A 19,587-nucleotide genomic window follows, 5' to 3' on the forward strand; every position below is an offset into this window, starting at 1 on the left:
ACACAAAGCCATCGCAGGTTTACCTCGCAGCTCAGTCGCTATTCAAATCAGATGTTTCCTGTGAACGACTGCAGAATCATCTGAGCCTTTTTTTGAAAGCCTCTTCTCACTGAACTAGGCCTGTGGGTCAGCAGGCGTTCTCATTGTTGGAGGCAGATATCTCGTCAGTCGTTCAAACCCACATTAGGAACTGGGTCATGCTGTTTTTGGTTGCAGGATTGGCAGTAATGGTGTCATACGGGCCACTAGCCTGCAAAAGTTAAATGAGGGTGAACGTTTAAATAAAAAATAGGTTTATCTACGAGAAAGCAGACTGCTTTGTGAAAAGTCTTTGATTTGGTAACAAGTCGCAGAGCACTTTGAGGCGATGCGTGTCCTCGTATAGCTCGGGCAAGTTCTGTCTTTGAAGCAATAATTTATAAAATGTCAACCAAAAACATTGGTAGACCATTACTGTTTGTTCTGAGTGCCTCCTCTTTGTTGAAGTAGACGTGCGAGGTTCAGGAGGATAAAATAGAATCGACCGAGCTTAACGATCCAAAACAAGAGCATCAAGTTGGGTTTGCAACCGTGTTAGAAGAAATGCTGTGGAGGCAGTTGTAGGAATTGGAAGTTAAATTGTGTGATGAACAAATTGAAGTTTGTGTAAGAAAAAGCAGTTTAGGTCCTGAAAGGTTACATACTAAAAAAAATGGTGTTTCTCTTAGAGAGTAGAAAATAATAAGGTTGCCAGTGCTGATTTGTTTTCAACCTTTGGAGAGAGGCAGGCTAGCTGTTTCCCTCTGCTTCCAGTCTTCATGCTAAGCTAAACGGCTGGTTCATATTAAATTGACAAAATTGAGAGAAATATCAGTCTTCTCATCTCACTCTCATAAAAACTAAAACAAAAACAAACAAAATACATATTATTCTAAACAAATAAACTCTATCTTTACTAGATAGAGAAAGATAGGGTACTTTATTAATAAAGGGAAATTGCAGTGTTGCAGCAGCCGAGCCACATGATTCACAAAACGGACAACATAAGGACAACTGAAGAGGTAGATGATTATAAAATAGATAACAATAAAATGAAAAAGATATGAATGAAACTAAATGTACTGTATGTGCTCAAAACTCATGATTTCTCACAGGCTACACGGACTTTATGCCTGGTTTTGGTTTTGAAAGTGCAAGCGGACAGTCAACATTGCTGGTTGAATAAATGTTAATATAGAGAAATGAAATTCCCCCCCAAAATATTATAATTATCTACATTCTGTACTTCTGAATAGTAAGAAAATGATTCACCATCGACCAAGCAGAAGATTGCAAAACTTCCCCTCATGGACAAAACCGTCATCTCTCATAAGCAGCCCGAGCAGAAACCGTGGCTGTTGGCTTATATATTGTTTTTCCCCACATAGAGAAATAGTGGATTCACTGAAACATACTATACCTCAGGATATATTGCTGAGAAATGGGCCCCTATTAGAGCATAGCATGTGAATGAAGGCACGTTAGAACAATGTCCCAGGGATGGACACAAGAAATCATCCCCCCAGTTTGTTTCTTTCTTGGTGAAAGAAACAAACAGCATAACTGAGATGAACAGTCAGTATAAATGAATAAGCAGGCTCCTGTTTGATCAGAAGAAGAAGTTAAGACTTCTTCTTGTCCGCGGAGGACGAGTGTGAACATGATAGATCTGTTTCGCTCAAGGTGGATGTCAAACCTTCTTTTTTTGAGGATTTTTCCATCTCTCACCTCAGAGAGGGGCAGATGGAAGTATGCAGCGGGCGGTCCTGTATAACGGTAATTAAAAAGACACAGACGGCCCTGCAAATCCAGTGAGACAGACGAGCAGAGTGAAAGAGATCAGATATTGACCGTCCTTTATCAATTATCAGACTATTTTCTCTCCTCTTCTTTGTCAAGCTGTGGCGAAGCTTTGTTGAATAGGTGTTTCATCCCCCCCCCCCTCCCCCCCTCCTCTCCACACAGTGGAAATTTGGCTGCTGCTGATAAGATTCTCCGCTGCCTTGACCGAGGTCATTTGACGCCTTGACACCCTTTGCGGTGACCAGTCATTCAGACAGATGGCGACTGGACGACCTGATAGGGAGAGGGAGGGATTCTGGACATGGACACGGTGTCCTCAACGGGATCTGCATCAGTATGCCCATGAGCACGTACACCTAACACACCGCTACGCAAGGACAATGGCGGAGATAAACTCTAATCCAGCTGTGCTTACTTGTTGTTTTGATGGAAATATGCCGTTGTGAAGGTGTGTGTTCACATGTGCTATATAAAAATACACTTGGGGGATGTCAATGGAGAGAACGTTGCTTCCTTTACGGCAGCTCCCAACCGTACAAATGACATTTCACACTGTTAACAATAATACAACAATTATCATTTTTTCCCCTCAAACAACAGGTGGATTCACCAAAATAGTCTCTAAAACAATAAACAAAAGCTTAAATATACAAGCCCAAGCATGCTTCATATAAACAAAACACCATATAAATACATTCACCCATCGCCAAAGTCAAAATACGTACATTCCCAACACACACAATCATCCAAAACTCCTGCGTTCTGTGGCATCAGTAGCACCAGACTGTGCATGTCAACATATCATGCCCCACTTGTTCCAACCTGCAATGGCCACTAGGAGTCCCTTGAGCAGGCAAATTTATCTAAGAGCAAAACAAGAATATACTGCTTCTAACATATTTTAAACACAAACAGAATTTAAAACGAAGACTTCACCAACACTTTCCTTAAAGTTCAAACACATAAACATTCATTTCTATACCTGGAAGAGGGAGATGTCAATGAAGACAATGAAGACTCGGAGAAGGATGCCTCCGCAGCACAACCGATAATGAGGCATCACGCTGAGAGCGCCCCCTTCTGGTCTTTGCAGGGTTAACTAATCAAACACAGATCTTCTCAAAGAGACTTAATCAACAGACCACAGATCCGACGACTGTTACATGTGTAGCGGTTATAGTGCTCTGAGAGGTATTTACCATGAAATTGTAAACGTATAAAATCAGCCTATCACACCAGTATAAAGACAGCTAGCCTGGCTCATTCAAAGTTTGGATGACAAGACTATGAAATCACTGAAGCGGTTCCTCCCACAAACCCCACATAAGCACAAATGATCACACGTGTGAATTCATAATTTGTAGAGTTACTGGTATGCATGTTTTGTTACCTTTTTAAATTTAGCCACGCTAGCTAAGCTAACTAGCTTCCTGTGTAAGCTTCATACGCCATCATCGGCTGTGATTTACCACAATAGTTTACAGAGGGAGTTCTTGGTTTTTGTTTGCTTGGTTTCCTGTTTTATTTTGAAATTTACTCTCCCCATGTCATGTTTTGTTTTACTTCCAACCATTGTCTTTTTCCTGGTTGTTTCATAATTAATTCCTTGTGTATTTAGTCTCCGTTTCCCCCGTTTCAGTGTCTTCAGCCTGCCATTTTAGCCTTACTCCTACTCTCTATTTAGCCGTAGTTTTTTCTATTCATTAATTGGCCCTCTTCAAAGCCACCATTTTGACATGTCATTGCATGGCACACACAATAGTTGATGAAATGAATTACAGCCCTGTTCCATCCAGGTGGGCCAGGACTGGCTCACTTGAATGATCATAATTCATTTCAAGTCAAAATGGCCTCTACCCGCTGCTTCCTCATCTGCATGTTGGTCCAGTCCTGTTATTCCTGAATGGTGACAGCTCATCCCTTTTCTAACACGCATCCAAACAGGTTCACGATCACTCACACATGCACAGGCTGGCCTGGGTCTGGTCCAGACAAGGTCATTGTTGTTGACGCAGGAGTGTCTGAGGAGTCGGTGTTGGATGTCCTCAAAGGAATGCGAACCACAGGTCCACAATAACAGCTCGATCAAAGCTGCCTACCACCTAATCTCCTCTGTCATGGCAACATTAAAGTTGCATTGTGGAGAGGGAGAGCCGGCTGATTGGTAAATAGAGATGGTGTACAAAGCTGGCGGTTCGCTCATTTACTGTTCGTGACAGTGGATACTGTGTCTTGATTCTAATTTCAGTAGACAATTATGCATTCATGATTCTAAAGATAGCTTTTATCAAATATGGGAAAACTTTTCTTAAAAATCACACAGTCCTCAAAAGGCTTGACACAAGGTATTTGTGCAGCAAATTGCTTGAAACGGGAATGCCGTGTGTATCTTATCATCTAAGAAACTAGTATTTTATAGCCGGGGATAAAAGCGAGTGCCGCAGCAGGGGGAATTGTAAATCCACTGAAACAGTAGAAGGTATTGGCAAATCATGATGTCAAAAAGGAGTCGTTGCTCAGTGCCAGAGGGAGACAGAAAAACCGTATAGGCAGGCACGACTGCAGATAAACATTTGTTGCACATCAAAGCAGGACATCAGAAGAGTCGATTCGTTGAGCCAATGTGGAGAGACACGTATGCCGGGGATCAACTAGATTAAAGGGGGCTCCAAAGTGAGCTATTGATTGGCTTGGTTTGTTCTGCTGCATCCTTATTGTTTATAGTGATGGAAACTAATCTCTCATTTGGCAAATAACGGATAAAAAATAACTTTAAAGGACCATACCAGTGTTATAACATTGTCCCAGCTTACATAAACCTCAACCATATTTACCAAAAATTGCTTTATTTTTTTGTTAGTTTGTTTACATTTTGATAATTCAATTCAATAAACATTACAGAATGTACCTGAAAATGTTTATCAAGGTTAGTTAAAACTCACCTCATCATTAAAATCCTCCTTTTTAACTAAAATCCCAGTTTGAAATTCAGAAAACGATTTTTCCAGGCATAATAGCATTCAGCTAAACGGCTCTCTTTGCTCTGTTGTGATTGACAGCTCAGAGGGCGGAACCAAAGTATAAAGAATTTCAACGATTGGCTGAAAATTTCAGGCTCGTTCTGATGCGGCTCAACAGTTCTCCCAGCTTCTCCCAGTACGTCTTCCTCATATTCATACTGGGACATGGTGTGAAGTCTCTGACCAGTATCTTCTTCTCTACATTGAATTCCTGAGCGTAAACCAACGTTGAGCTGTATCTCATACAAGCTTGTTTATCTCACCGCTTGCTGGTCCAATCAGAGCCAGCCAGAGAACGTTTGGCCAATTGGATGCTTCGAAGGTAACGTATTCCTTGTGCAGGAAGTAAACAGAAAGGTTGCTTGTAATTGAGGTTAGCATTCACCGAAAAATAAGACTCTCTTGAATTTGATATAACTGGCTAGCTTTACCACTTACTGAAACTAGAAGCAGCTGGACATGAATAAAAAGTGTACCCATAAAATCCTGAGGTGATTTGATATCAATGTGTGAATTTTGAATGGCTTTTATTAGAGTAATACAGTCATTTTAGATCAAATATACAATGACTTAACAGTCTTTCAGTATATTTTTACACACCGCTTCAACATGACTGGCAGTGAACAGCAGTTAAAACAGGGAGGCTGAGCTCCACTCAAGTATACACTGATGCAGAACAATGTTGAAGACAGAAAAAACCTCTGCTAATGGTGAGAAAAACCTTTTAGTTAACCAAGTTTTAGTTGAGGAACAATCCTTCACTCCGAGCAGAAACCCTTTCAGGGGAAAGAATGATATCAGAGTTGCACCACGTAGAGGCAGATCTTCTTTTCTTTTTAATATCATATGGGTGGACAATTGGGTCAGCAGATAAACAAGCCCCTGTGGACTGTGGACAGATGCAATCCATCTCTGGCTGCGTTGATGTCCTTCCCCATCTTGTCTCTCTCACACGCATGTGGTGATCAGACCTGTGGAAAAGCAGCCATGCCTTCAGGATGCAGATGGGCAGAGAGGGGATGCCTGAGTGATGGCAGTGAGTGCTCCCCCGACAGCTGCTATCATTAGATGCCTTGTGAATATTGTTTTCCAGAGAGGACGAGGAGAGGGATGATCAAAATCCAAAAGATTTCTGGAAGAAAAAAGCCCTTTTAGGGTCAGTGTATTGGCAAACCATTCTTTTTTTGGCTCTAGTGTTAAAGGTCATATGCTTACTTTGAGTTACTGATCTTATAACACTTTTAATGAGAACGTTAATAATGCATAAGCTTGACATTATTTCTAATAGACTTTTGTGACTTAATCAATAAGACACATCCTGCAAATATAATCAATATGAATTAGCTTTTGTACCAATAGGACATTGGCGTGCACACCTGCGCTCTTGTGTTAATGTGTGGACATATCACATAAAACACATGGCTATGCTCTCGACTTTGTTTCGGTCAGCGATTTAGCGGTAATGATGAGCCAGGTGTCTGTCCTTTTGGCCGGCTGCCTGGAAATGGCATTAGATTATCCTCCAGCCAGGGTGGAGTGGCGGGTGGCGATATATACGGTGCTCATGAAACGGACTTTCATGAAACGCATCAATCACGTCATTGGCATACAGCTCTGACCTAGTCGCATAATGATTTCAGTGTAAGAGCTGCATTATGACAAATGTCAATATGAAGTGCAGGAGTGAGTGTCGCCTATCTATTCTATAGCTTCCTCTGCAGCTCTTTTCAACGCGATGGACTTTTGTATTATCAACGGTTACCAACTTTTATCTCCATTCTATTTATTACTTCATTTGGTCTTTTATTGGGAAGCACTTTTTTTTATTTAGTCATTGTATTCCAAATAGTTTGCAAGCAATTAATTAGAGCAGTGGTTCCCTTCCTTTTTGGTGTGTGACCCTTAAAAGTAAAAGCAATGTTTATATTGTTTTTAGAGGCCAGAAAATGCAAAATGATCCAGGAAAAAAAACCATAATTAGAGAAAAGTCTGACAAAAGAAACAATGTTTAGCAGAATTAGTTTTCCCAGCCTGTTAATTATCTCGTTGTTAAAAGATCACATTGGGAACCACTTTATAAGACTACAATATATCAACCTTCAACACTCTGTGACCTTGTGGATTTGATTCACCGCCATAAATGAAATTAGTGAAATGGCTACTATATTAATTTAAAGTAATATGGATTTATTCGTGTATCTCTCTGGTGATTTGATGGGAGCTCAACTAATGGGGCAGATCAGCAACCATCATCTGGATTAAAACATATAAGGACTTTACGCCAATCCTGGACAATCACCGAATGCCAAGCGAATAATTCCTCAATCAGCAATGACATGCGTGCAGCACACACCAACACTCTAACAAATGTCCCAATGAAAACCATCTGTCACTTCAGTAGTCTGCTTATCTGGCCCGACCATGTCAGCGCTCCCCCATGAGAGCACAAAGGCAGCAGTGGTGTTTTATCCTCTACAGATGAGTTTGCCGATAGCTGTTCAAACACTGTCTCTTCTTGCTTTTTTGTCAAGCACAAATAAAATACATGCCGTTGGATGTAATTAAGGGTTTGTGTAGTACAACCACATAAAAAACAGGATTTTGCTTGACTGATCTGACTAAACACCATCTTCACCACCACCACCTCCTCCACACATACTCCCTCCCGCTTCCACATCTTCCAAAATAAACCCCAAGAAGTCACCCAGCCTCCCCCTCCCCTCCCCTCCCCTCCCCTCCTCCTCCCTCTGTGGTCTGAGCTGCATGCTCACTGTCCCGAAACATGATGAACCATTCAGCCCGATGGGAATTTCTCCTCCCAGCCAGCTAACGTCAGCTACATCTGTGCCTGTCAGCCAGAGTAGATGCAGCGGCAGCGGCAGCAGCAGAGTGGCAGTAACGGTGACTTGGCTCAGGCGTCAGGCAGCCTCTCAGTGACATTCGGCTTCAAGTTGGCTGAAAGCTCACACTTGGAGGAGGAAAAGTTCTCTTCTTTCCTCTTCCTTCGGCTCAGGGGCAGATTCATCTAATTTATGAATGAGTGAGGGAGGATGCTCTGCAACTTGAGGATACTTTTTCTCATCTGGACACACGGTGGCTGTGTTGGATGGCCGAGGGGGAACGTGATGCTTCGCTCCGCGCCTCTTCAGCAGGGATGACCGAAGCCTCCTGGTGTCCACCCTCCTCCTGCTCTTCGTCCTCGTTCTCCTCTGCTGCCCCGCACTTGCACTTTTCCCCTCGGACCCCTCTGGCATGCGAGGGTCAAGTCAGCAGGATTTTCCCATCCACCTCAATCCTCTCCAACTGTGTTGCGATCCTGTTCCCCAGCGCCACACTTGACCTGAAGGCTTCCCAGGCAAAACAAAGGGATTAACCATGAACTTTGCTCTCACCAGGAGACAGCCTGCCCTTAAACAGAATACCGTGGGATCTGATGAAAGTCAACTGTGAGTATGTTCATCTTTTATCCTTCCTCTTTACATCAGTGACATGATCCACAGCCTCCAGAGGATCATGAGTGATTGAACGTGCAATTTTTTGATTAATGCACGAAGGCATGACCTGGATTTAAATGGGGAAACGGCGTCATGTGTGCACAAGTGCATGTCTGAGAGGTCTCGGCATGTATTTTTAATGTTGCCTTTTACCGTAATGAAAGCAGAGGATGTGCTGTCGGAAAGATGTGAGTGCGTCCGTTCTTCTAGGAAGACGTGGTATAAAGAAAAGTGCTACACATTAGATTGGTTATGTATTTATTTTATGTCAGGTCCGTTTTAAAGCTTTAGTTGTTTCTGAATACCTTGAGGAAATGTGGGTCTCCATCTGCTTGTAAATCAGTTAATATTTGCCTCTTCACAGCAGTTTATACACACATCCATCTTCCACATATTTCTGCTCCTACTTCTAACTGCTAACTGTTCGAATATTCTAACAATTCCTGTCTTTTTATCCCCCCCCCCCCCCCCCACCAAAAAAAAATCAATATGTTTCTTCAAAAGCTAAATCATGAGGCTCTAATCCAGTTTCGCCCCCTCTTGTTGATTAAGTGGAAATGACAAAACCACAGACGGATTAAGCAGCGAAGCGTGATTTTAACGAGTCCATCCAGTCCCCACAGATTCTACGAGGTGCTGCAACAATTGTACAAAGGTGCTGGCTCACTGAAAAAAAACATGAAAGTAGTCACCCTAAAAAAAAGTAATGGTTTGGTGGGTTAGGAAAAAATCGTGACTGGATTATAGATAACAAGACTTGACTGTTTTGGTTGAGCTATTTGCCCTTAAATTGTCAATAGTGATTTGGAAGTTGTCCAGCAGGGATGTACTATACGGCATCAGATCAAATCCTTTATGTGTCCATGTATTAGATTTGAACAGCATGATTTGAACAGCATGGAGGCTGTTCAAACCTTTGTTTTTGCAGACAAATGTGATATCAACCAAGAGAAAATTGGGCGTGTTACGAGCATAGAGGCTCAAACAGCAGCAGACACTCATATTTAAAATATTCTTCATACACAAGTGAGTTTATTGTTAGATCATTATCCAAATGATGGGGCACTAATGAAATGTTGTTGTCCCTCATAAAAACAAACCCCCCGAAGCATTAAGCATTATTTTATTCCCTGAAGCAGCTGCCAAAACCACTGGGGCGTTCATAAGCGGATCATAATATTCATTTAATGATCAGCATTTCTCATTGGAGAAGCGATGTAGCCTAATTCATTTTTGTATTTGTTTTAAACTCACAGGAGAGAAAACATTTAGACATTGAATAAACAAAAACAAAAATCAGAAACCTACACTCTGCATTAGCGAGTACAGGCTACATTCTTACTTTTATGTGCCACCAACACTGACACACTGATAAATATTTCAGGTCGCATGTCTGGAGGCTGATCTCACATGTGAACCTTTATATTCCTGTCTTGTTCTCCTCCACTGCCTGGTACACAGAATGATTCAAGCATTTCTTATGTCCTCATCCTGAACGTCACATATGCAGGAATGTTCACCATGGGTCAGCGGGCTGACTACATCATGCACAAACTGTTGTGCCAAAAAGCTCTGGGCTGATTTGCATATCATACATACTCACCGCGCAGACACACATGGTGTCCTTTGCCTCTCTTTTGCTCTCTCCTTCTTCTCGTTTGGTCTCTCATCTTATTTCACTTTCTTCCACAAATGACACACACACACACACACGCTGTGTTGCTTTCGTGTTTCTGCTGGGCTGCAAACAAAGGAGAGTGTAAAGGTTATGTGTGTCTGGGAGGCCTGGTGGGGGCCAGTGTATGGAGCCACTACTGCATAGGAGCACTGATGGCCAGGCGCCAGAAGACCTGCAGGAAGCCGCCCTTCAACATGTCCACCTTTGGATTCACAGTATGGAGGCTTAGGACAGATTTGTGCCATACCTCTCCTGTCCTCACTCACAGGCTGGCCACTGTTAATCACTGGATCAATGACCATTACTTATGCATAGCTTAATGCATTTCAGGAGGCAGTCTAAAACTCTAAGGACTACTTTGTTACGTTCAATGATAAAGAGGAAGCTGTAAAGCAACGTTTTCTTGAATTCTTTGGTGAAACCTTATGGCTGGAGCGTGTGGTCAACGTGCTTCATTGCAGATCACATAACATGTCAATTATTTTGTTAAACACACTAAATTAAAAATCCATCTCGCTGTCGACTCAAACCATCTCTATAACATGCAGCCTATCAGTCAGTATTAGGGCAACACTGTTGTTTGGCGCGTAGGAAGCACACATGATTTCCTTCCTGTTGTGTTATTGTCGGCGTTGGCACCGCTGTCATGCTTTATTTCCCTGTGAATAGTCTGCAATTCACAAATACTGGTGTCAGACATTCGAATATTTCTCACACAGTGTTGTGGCGACTAAATATCATGTTGGTGATGAGTTACATAGGCCCTTTTAAAATAAAGGATTCCTATGTTCACTGGTCACATAAGCATAAAGACGTTGAAGCTCACGATGCTTCACTTAGTTTTGCTGTCTATTAGGGTTTAAGTTTGAGTTCTAGTCAGCGGCTGCTGGCTGCAGGCATGCTAACGTTAGCTGCAGCTGCTGTGCTAACGTTAGCCAATGCTAGCTACAGCTGGTGTGGGGGATTAAGCTTTCAGACTCTGTATGTTCTAGACGTGTGCGAGTGTCCGTGTCGAGTTTTGAATGCGACAGTTTCTGCCGCTCTGACTCCCTCACTCCACTCTGACTGAACAAGCTGCACCGCTCTCTCTTTTCCCTTTTCTCTATACGCTCTGATGCTCTCTCGCCCAGATACACTCCCAGGTATCGAAATTTGGTACCGATTGATTTAACGCTAACTGGAACTCGGTAGCATCGATGAAAAGTAAGTTACATTAAATTGATGGAAGAGGTCTCACCCTTAACGAACAACACTTCTTTCTTTCCTGCCCTGCACATCAAGACAGTATTTTTTCCAAAGGAGAGAGACATATTTTTTTAATAAATGATACTGAGATTTTGCAATGGTTTATTCCAACCAATTGTTCATTTTTCATATTATGATCTCCTCTTGCTACTCAAAAATAGAGGAGGAGCAACCTCCTCTTCCATATGGACCGGCCTCCTCTACTGTGTAACCAAGTCACAATTCATGCAGTATGCCCCCAGAAATTCTGCAGCATTGTCTGTGTTTTTCAAACCATTTTTTTGTCTGACCAGACAGCGTCAAATTGCTCTTCCCCACCGTACGTCACGCTTGATACCAAAATGCATCCATAAAAAGTCCAGAAAGAGGCTACAGCAGACCATTTTCACTATTTATAGTGATGCCGAGTCCATATTTAACCCACACTCCTGAATTCTGAGTGTACCATTAAGACGCTTCCTGCTTTGAGTTGGAAGCTATTAGCAAGCTTGACTTGCTCTACCTGTTGAGGTCAAGGGGTAGAACTATGTGTGTATGTGTGTGAAAGCTTAGCAACACAAAAGTCATCAGTGAGTCAGGAATATTGTTTGTTTCTCAAATCAGTCGTGTTAGCTGGTGTAGATTGGTTCAAATGTTTACCCTTCTCAAAACAGTTTAGAAACCAATGTGACATTTAACCTCATGGTGAGGGTAAACAATATGAACTAAATAGAGAATAACGTGGGAATCTGGGTGATATGTTATGACATGCCACTCTACAACAAGATGAGGGACAAATCCTGCAGGAGGACCCCCCTCAGTGCCTGGAATGTTATTTGTGTGGGCCTCAGGCCGGCGCTGGCACTCCTGCTAACCTGGCACTGTCAAACAAATGCCAATGAGTGAGGAAGTTATTTCTCAATTACCATGTAGTGATTACAGCCAAAGCATTGTATTGTGGGTTGAAATTACGATTTCGATTTTAGGAGGAGCTCTGCAGGAGGGAGAGCAGTTAGGAGAGATTTTTCTCGGTACATGAGACACAGGAGAAGCAGAAGAATCGGAATATGTTTTATTGCTAATTTGTTTTCACAAGCAATGGAAATTACTTTGCGCATTGGTACATAACAGTAAACATACTTACTATATAAGAGAAAATAAAAACAAAAGCAAGTATTACAAAAGTCAAGAAATGTAGAGAAATGCATTGTCCCAATGCTATTTGAAAGCTGTTAATCTGCCCACATGTGTGCCGGTCCACCCACATCCATTTGTCGGCTCTAGCTGACAGCCCGGAGGTACAATTGCCACAAACCACATGGAGGATTCTCTCTGTGGGGCTGATCTTCCCCCAAACTTCCCTGCTTCCAACTGAGTTCCTCAAATGATCTCTGCCTCCCTGAAAGTGGTTTATACCGCTATCGTTGTGGTGATCATTTTCAATAGTAGGCTTATGGTTTTCGAAATCCATAGGTCTTGAAAGGTCATGCACAGACCTTTCAAGACAGCAGATGCTGGGCTGCAACATGGTGCTGAAATCCCCACAATTTTAAAGATAGGTACCAGTTATGCAATGACCAGGTATTTCCTGAGAGACCGATGAGAGAACTTATCTCAACTGATTGTGTGGAACAGGGTTAGCCTCATGCTCAAACACACCACTCGGTTTTCCACACAGAATACAATCATAAGCACATACAAATGTTCTCAAACAGAAGATAGAAGATATAATCTTGCTTCAACGCATTTGATAAAAAAAACCCTCGAGGCAAGAGTGACCACATGGCACTGTCATGCATTTGTAGGTCATGAGAGGCGAGCCATCAAGACATGGAAATTTCCCCTGGGTTTTGTTTCGAGCACACAGGTCCAGGTTGCCGTGAATAGCCCCTCATCCACTATCGATTGGTGTGTCCAACACCCCCGGGATAAAATGTGCACCCACACCACTGCTCTGACCTGAGGATGAGGGGACCATATGTGCTGTGAGTTTCCATATGTGGAGGGTGTGTGCTGCCCTCTACTGGTGCAGGGTTTGTAGTTACGTGTGAGTGCTATACATACCTTTTTCATAATATTTGACACTTGAGAAACTTTTTAAACATTGTGTGTTGACTAGTTAGTGACTTATAAAGTTCAATCCTTATTAAGAAAAGACCAGGAAATATGACTTGATGTACTGAGTTGTATACACAAGCTGCTGTGGTCGGCTTTGCAGACAAAAAGACACCTGAAAGTAGGTGTTTAAGCGATGTTTTAGAGAGGGAATTGACCACACAAAGACTGTCTTACAGTAAGTGAAAATGGTTCTGTTTAAAGACGTGTTGAGGACATGATGCAGGACACGGGAAGTGCAGTTGCAATTTGGGCACAGACTGCATTGAGTTACAGTATCAGAATGTATCAAGTTTAGTTTTCACACTTATATCCAAGTCTCATTTCATGTCTTGATTTCCTCTTGCATTATTTCAGGGAAAAAGATGTAGTTGCATTTGACAAATAAATTCCTCATCATTTAATTCATTTGTTGAGCCTTTCATGATAGCGACTACGCTATACTAATATATTTCCATGCTGCAAGGCACATCCCAATCATTCTGTGCATTAATTACTGTGTATACTGAATGGATGCAGAAGAACAAAAATCAATATAATCAATATGTTGGAGAATGAAGTCTAATTAACCAGAATTATCAATATCATTAAGACATGGCCATCTAGGGTTTGTGCACTATTAATATAAGGGCGCAGATTTAGAGCAAGGAAGAAAATTATGTAATGACCTGGATTTTGAAATGTGCCACAGATGTTTGCAGAAATTGCCTAAAACACACCATATGGGTAAACTCACATGAGCTTGATCTAATTGTGTGAGCTGTGTAAAACTGCATAGCTGCGTACAATGGCTTAATGACATACTTCTAGTAGATGCAACGGACAAATAAATCTGTTAAGGATGTATGACCAACACAGGTTTGATATTTAATTTAAAAGAGCAAAACATAAAGCTTATATATTCTCCTTAGTGTCAAGCCATGTGTGATACTCAACATGCTAAAGTGCCATCTCGTGGCTAAAAATGTTACTTTTTTTAAAGGGATAAATAATAACGTTTCCCTTCTTTTCTTACCAGGAGATCTTTCCTGAAAATGACAAACCCAAACACTCTTGTCATGGTTGGATGTCAATAAACACAAGAAGACCATGGAGGGAGAGAGTGTCCTGAACTCCACTGTAAATACCAGCACCATGGACATCCACCTGGTCACTCACAGTCTCTGGGAGGTGATTACTATAGCGACCGTGTCGGCTATCGTCAGCCTCATCACCATTGTGGGGAATGTTCTGGTGATGCTCTCCTTTAAGGTCAACAGCCAGCTGAAGACGGTGAATAATTACTACCTGCTGAGTCTGGCAGCTGCTGACCTCATCATCGGCGTCTTCTCCATGAACTTGTACACCTCATATATACTAATGGGCTACTGGGCCTTAGGGAACCTAGCCTGTGACCTGTGGTTGGCGCTGGACTATGTAGCCAGCAACGCCTCAGTCATGAACCTGCTGGTGATCAGTTTTGACAGATATTTTTCCATCACCAGGCCTCTGACCTACAGGGCCAAGCGGACCCCCAAACGAGCTGGGATCATGATAGGTTTGGCCTGGATGGTGTCACTTATTCTGTGGGCCCCACCTATTCTCTGCTGGCAATACTTTGTGGGGAAAAGGACTGTCCCCGAGAGGCAATGCCAGATCCAGTTTTTCTCTGAGCCTGTGATCACGTTCGGCACAGCTATTGCTGCCTTTTATATCCCTGTATCAGTCATGACAATCCTATACTGTCGAATATACAAGGAGACAGAGAAGAGGACCAAAGATCTGGCGGAGCTGCAGGGGATTAACTATTCCACTGACCCTGCAGTCGCCCAGCCTCAGAAGACCATTATCAGATCCTGTTTTAGCTGTAAATTAAGGTCAGCTTCGCATGACAGGAATCAAGCCTCTTGGTCCTCCTCCAGCAGAAGCAATGCGGCCAAATCAGCAGCCGCCACCAACGACGAGTGGTCCAAAGCCGGTCAGCTGACCACCTTCAACAGTTACGCCTCATCGGAGGATGAGGAAAGGCCCGTGTCTCCGGGGGGCTTCCAGCCCTCTTTCAGGAACCAGGCTTGTGAGACCATCAAGGGCGGCGTGGGGAGTGAGAGCGAGCAGCTCAGCAGCTATGAAGAGGATAGCTTCTTCCATACACCACCCAAAAGCAACTCTCAGAGGAGCGGCAAGTGTGTGTCTTACAAGTTCAAGCCTGTGGCCAAAGACACGCACGCAGAGCACAGCAGCAAAAACGGAGACACCAAAATGGCGTCGTCGACGTTCTCCTCGGCCGAGTCCATGAGCGTCCCGTCCACCGCCTCGGCGGCTAAGCCCATAGACGCCACGCTGAAGAACCAGATCACCAAGAGGAAGAGGATGGTGCTGATCAAGGAGCGGAAGGCAGCACAGACTCTCAGCGCCATCTTGCTGGCCTTCATCCTGACGTGGACGCCGTACAACATCATGGTGCTTATCTCCACCTTCTGCTCAGACTGCATTCCCCTTTCACTCTGGCATCTGGGCTACTGGCTGTGTTACGTCAACAGCACCGTCAACCCCATGTGCTACGCCCTTTGTAACAAGACTTTCCAAAAGACCTTCCGTATGCTCTTGCTTTGCCAGTGGAAGAAGAAAAGGATTGAGGAGAAACTATACTGGTATGGACAAAACCCTGTGGTCAGCTCCAAACTGACATGAACAATTCTTCTTTTCTTTTTTTTTAAGATGGTGTGTGATCATGTCTGTAAATTATATGTTTGTAATGATAATCTTGGCTTTAAGAACTTGAATTCTACACAGTATTAAAAAGTGAAAATACAATATCAAGGGGGTGGTTCGATTTATAATGTTGCTCATTAATCGGTAGGTGTGCTACAGTGTAGTGTATGTTAATTACTGCTCGGACTTAAAATGGAACATTATAACATTGGCCCAAAATAATCAGTGACATTGTAAATAGATTTTAAAAACATTACAAAAATACCAGTATTTCCCTCACATTGATGCTTATGCAGAATATGCATCTGATAACTGCTCAGATGATTTCATATCGTACTGTATTTGTATTCAAGATGCACAATTTGATATCTTTAGCACGATAAAATTGCTCTAATCTAATAATTTACACTGTATATTGGTTTAAAATAATAATAAAAAAAAAAATGCCAGTATCCTCCCCAGAATGAATGCTCTCGCACCCAAAATGTAATTTGCAATTTTATTCTGTAGGTATTGTGTTTGTATTGAGGATGCGTATTTTTAAATTGATATTTTAATTGTCAAGGGCTAATATGTGTCGTCATGGTGTCCGAGCCTGCTTGCTATGTCAAGATTGTAACTTGATGGTTATCAAAGCCTTTTCACATGTGCCATAGTCATTTGTCAGTCTTGTTGTTTTCACATTTCATGTTCGCCATTTTTCTCTTTGGCAAAATCTCAGTGGAAAATAACTGCATAAATTAAGATTAAAAAATGTAACAATTAATTCCAAACTGAACCCCTTCTGGTCGACCCCACAACACCTACAAACCAAAAGACTTGTTTTGTTCAAACTACATGGCGAACTGTGTGTCAATGTTTACAATGAGGACATTGTGCAAGATTAAAGAACACATCGTTTATTATAATCTGTTCATTAGTTTTCATCCTCAGGATATTTTGTTTGAGCATTGAAATACAGTATCTGTTTTCTCTGAACTACTGTACCCAAATCCATATGTCATCACATCTTCATTGTATTTCTGGCAAACTTGTAATGTACTGTGGCAAATAAAATGCTGGTAGTGAAATGTTCCGTTGTGTAAGCATTGGATGGGAGATGACATGCAAATAAAACATACTTTACGAGTGTCATAAGGTAAAATGTGACACTTCTGTGATAAGTGTCACGCAACACTTTTGTGATAACTGTGATAATAAAGAAATCTGCACTTGCAATTTGGGGAATAATGCGATGCTTTTGCTTCTTGTAATGAATACAACATAGTGAACTGAATGTCCAGCTTAATAGCTACTAGGAGAAAATGAGTGATGTAGCATTCTGTCATGTTTGTTGCAAAGAATACGAGACTCTTAACCCTCAATAGGTGCTAAACCCAGTGTCATACAGTGTCCTTATAGCTCATCCTTCTTGCATTCTCCACTTTGAATCAGTTTAACTGTGTCTGAAGGTCTCACCATCATCCATGCATATTTGCACAGTCGCTCCTTGTTGCAGTCCTTCTGCCAGTAGATGACATTCCTGCGATTGAGGTTGGCCCCAGCGCAGGCGTCGTACCACCAGCCTCCTCCCGGCACCCCCTGAAACTCCAGCTTCGCACAGTTTTGGAAGTAGTTGTCATTGTCTCTGTCTTTGGTGGTGAATCTCTGGTTGTCATGCAGGTAGTTCTCCGTGTCCAGGGTCAGAGCGTCGACGGCCGTGCCCTGGAACAAACCCAGCCTCAGCCTGTATGCTGATGATTCACCCTCCACCAGGAATGGGTCGTACTCCCCCGTTTTGGTGACGGCGTCTCGGTCCACTAGTTTTACTCCCAGTGTGTAGCGCCCAGGGCCGCAGGTGAGCTGATGGAGGTATTCGTTTCCGAGCCAGTGATCGCCGGTTACAGCCCCGAAGCCCTCCTTGTACTCGGCCCAGGTACGATCGAAGTTCACACTGCTATTGACGGTGATATGCTGCACCACGGTCCAGCCTCCCTCCTGCATGGCACAGTAGGCCACGATGGGGGAGTCACCTGGTTGGATCAGGTACACCCCGTCTCTGGCCTGGCCCGAAGAGGTCATCAGCATTTCATGGCAGTCTCTGGGCAGTACTGTGGGGTAAGTTAACAAATCAGTCATAACTGTGCGGGAGATATGTCCAGATTTCTATCCATTTGATGCAACAGTTGTGTTCAAAGTCTCCAAAAGTAACATTGTAAGGCAGTATTCCCTTCTGACATCTATTATTTCATGTCTTACATTTTGTCTTGATTCCGAGATCTTCTTATTTAATTCTGGGCAAGTAACGGAATAACCGTATATCCTAAAATGTTACTAATTTGCTCCTTTTATTCCTATAATTTGACAATGTACAAATACTTTAGCGCTCCCAGTGGTGGTGTCGAAGGCTGCGGTGTAGTAAACAGCAATGCCAGCAATGAGTCATTACTGCACACCACTATTTCTCAATGTCTCCCAGGTAAACATGTTATCAATTGTCTGTCAGATAAACTGCTTCTAAGATACACAAATCACCTCGCAGGACAAACCGTAACACGTAACAATAATGAGTCACTAGGCAATTTGGGTCTACGGGCTGGAATTTGACCCTCGGGAGAATCCACACAGATAATCGGTGATAAAGGTTATTCAAAATGTAAAAGCAATCACAGGACTGTTCACATAAAGCAAACGTTGTACCTCTATCATCAACAAGAGTCTGGAAGTTTTGAAAGTATGTGCATTTCAAATCCAAATCAAACAACTGCATACAAAATACAATATAGAGCTCAAACGGCAAAAAGTTACACAATCAAATACCTCTCATTCCACCATTTAGGACCAGGTTGTGCTCATCTGGGGGAAGGAGATTCAGGTTCTCAGCTTGCAGATGTTTCATGTCAACTCCAGTTGAACTTAGCAGCACCAGCAGGGCCAGCGCCGGCAGCCAACATCTCACACACTTCATCCTTTGCCGCCAGACCAACAGTGTTTAGTTAATGATGCAGTACTGTAAGCATCTGATTGCATTTTGTGAACTTTATTAACAAAACCTGCACTGAAGAATGCCTTACCTTAAGTGAAGACCCCTTTATGAGGCCAGTGTATGTAGTTCTATAGTATCTTCTCCCACGCTCCTATTGTAGTAGTACACTGAAAGAAAAGCACCCGATGACAAACAGGGCTGTCTACTGCGGAGGGTTCACTGAATCGCAGGCCCTTTCACGCAGCCTTCCTACGCCCGGTCACAGCTGGACTTCAGCCTCAGGTTCACATCACAATGACAGACACCAAACCGTCTCTTATCTGGGTCAAGAGAGATAAACCCACATTTAAATGGAGAGATATGATATGTGAGCCCATATCTCTGACTTACTCAAATCACTTCAAGACTAAAAGGGGCTGAAGTCCAGATGAGACTGAATTGAAGGGGTTTAACTGAAATGTGCCACCGTTGGTGTGGGAGTTTCTGTATGTAAGTGTAAGTAGGAAGTAGCCACAGTGTTGAGTTAAAGTACAGCACATACAGTACAGAAACATACCCTCACCAACAGAAGGAGTTGTT

At 42.7% G+C, this 19,587-nt stretch overlaps 2 protein-coding genes across 2 annotated transcripts; one reads left to right on the forward strand and one right to left on the reverse strand.

Moving 5' to 3' along the window:
• Positions 1 to 7,651: 7,651 nt before the first annotated feature.
• LOC311016549 (muscarinic acetylcholine receptor M5-like) lies at positions 7,652 to 16,030 on the forward strand. The gene is made up of 2 exons (XM_084014301.1): positions 7,652 to 8,287; positions 14,371 to 16,030. The coding sequence occupies exon 2, from the start codon at positions 14,442 to 14,444 to the stop codon at positions 16,020 to 16,022; it is 1,581 nt and encodes a 526-aa protein (XP_083870427.1). The 5' UTR covers positions 7,652 to 8,287; positions 14,371 to 14,441; the 3' UTR covers positions 16,023 to 16,030.
• Positions 16,031 to 17,414: 1,384 nt separating this feature from the next.
• LOC311016553 (fibrinogen-like protein 1-like protein) lies at positions 17,415 to 19,220 on the reverse strand. Its single transcript, XM_084014308.1, has 3 exons — positions 19,097 to 19,220; positions 18,843 to 18,991; positions 17,415 to 18,133 (listed from the first exon to the last, which is right to left on the reverse strand). The coding sequence occupies exons 2-3, from the start codon at positions 18,988 to 18,990 to the stop codon at positions 17,439 to 17,441; spliced, it is 843 nt and encodes a 280-aa protein (XP_083870434.1). The 5' UTR covers position 18,991; positions 19,097 to 19,220; the 3' UTR covers positions 17,415 to 17,438.
• Positions 19,221 to 19,587: the final 367 nt, after the last annotated feature.

The sequence above is a fragment of the Eutrigla gurnardus genome (genome assembly GCF_963514095.1).
Source record: "Eutrigla gurnardus genome assembly, chromosome: 7".
Taxonomy (NCBI): Eukaryota; Metazoa; Chordata; class Actinopteri; order Perciformes; family Triglidae; genus Eutrigla; species Eutrigla gurnardus.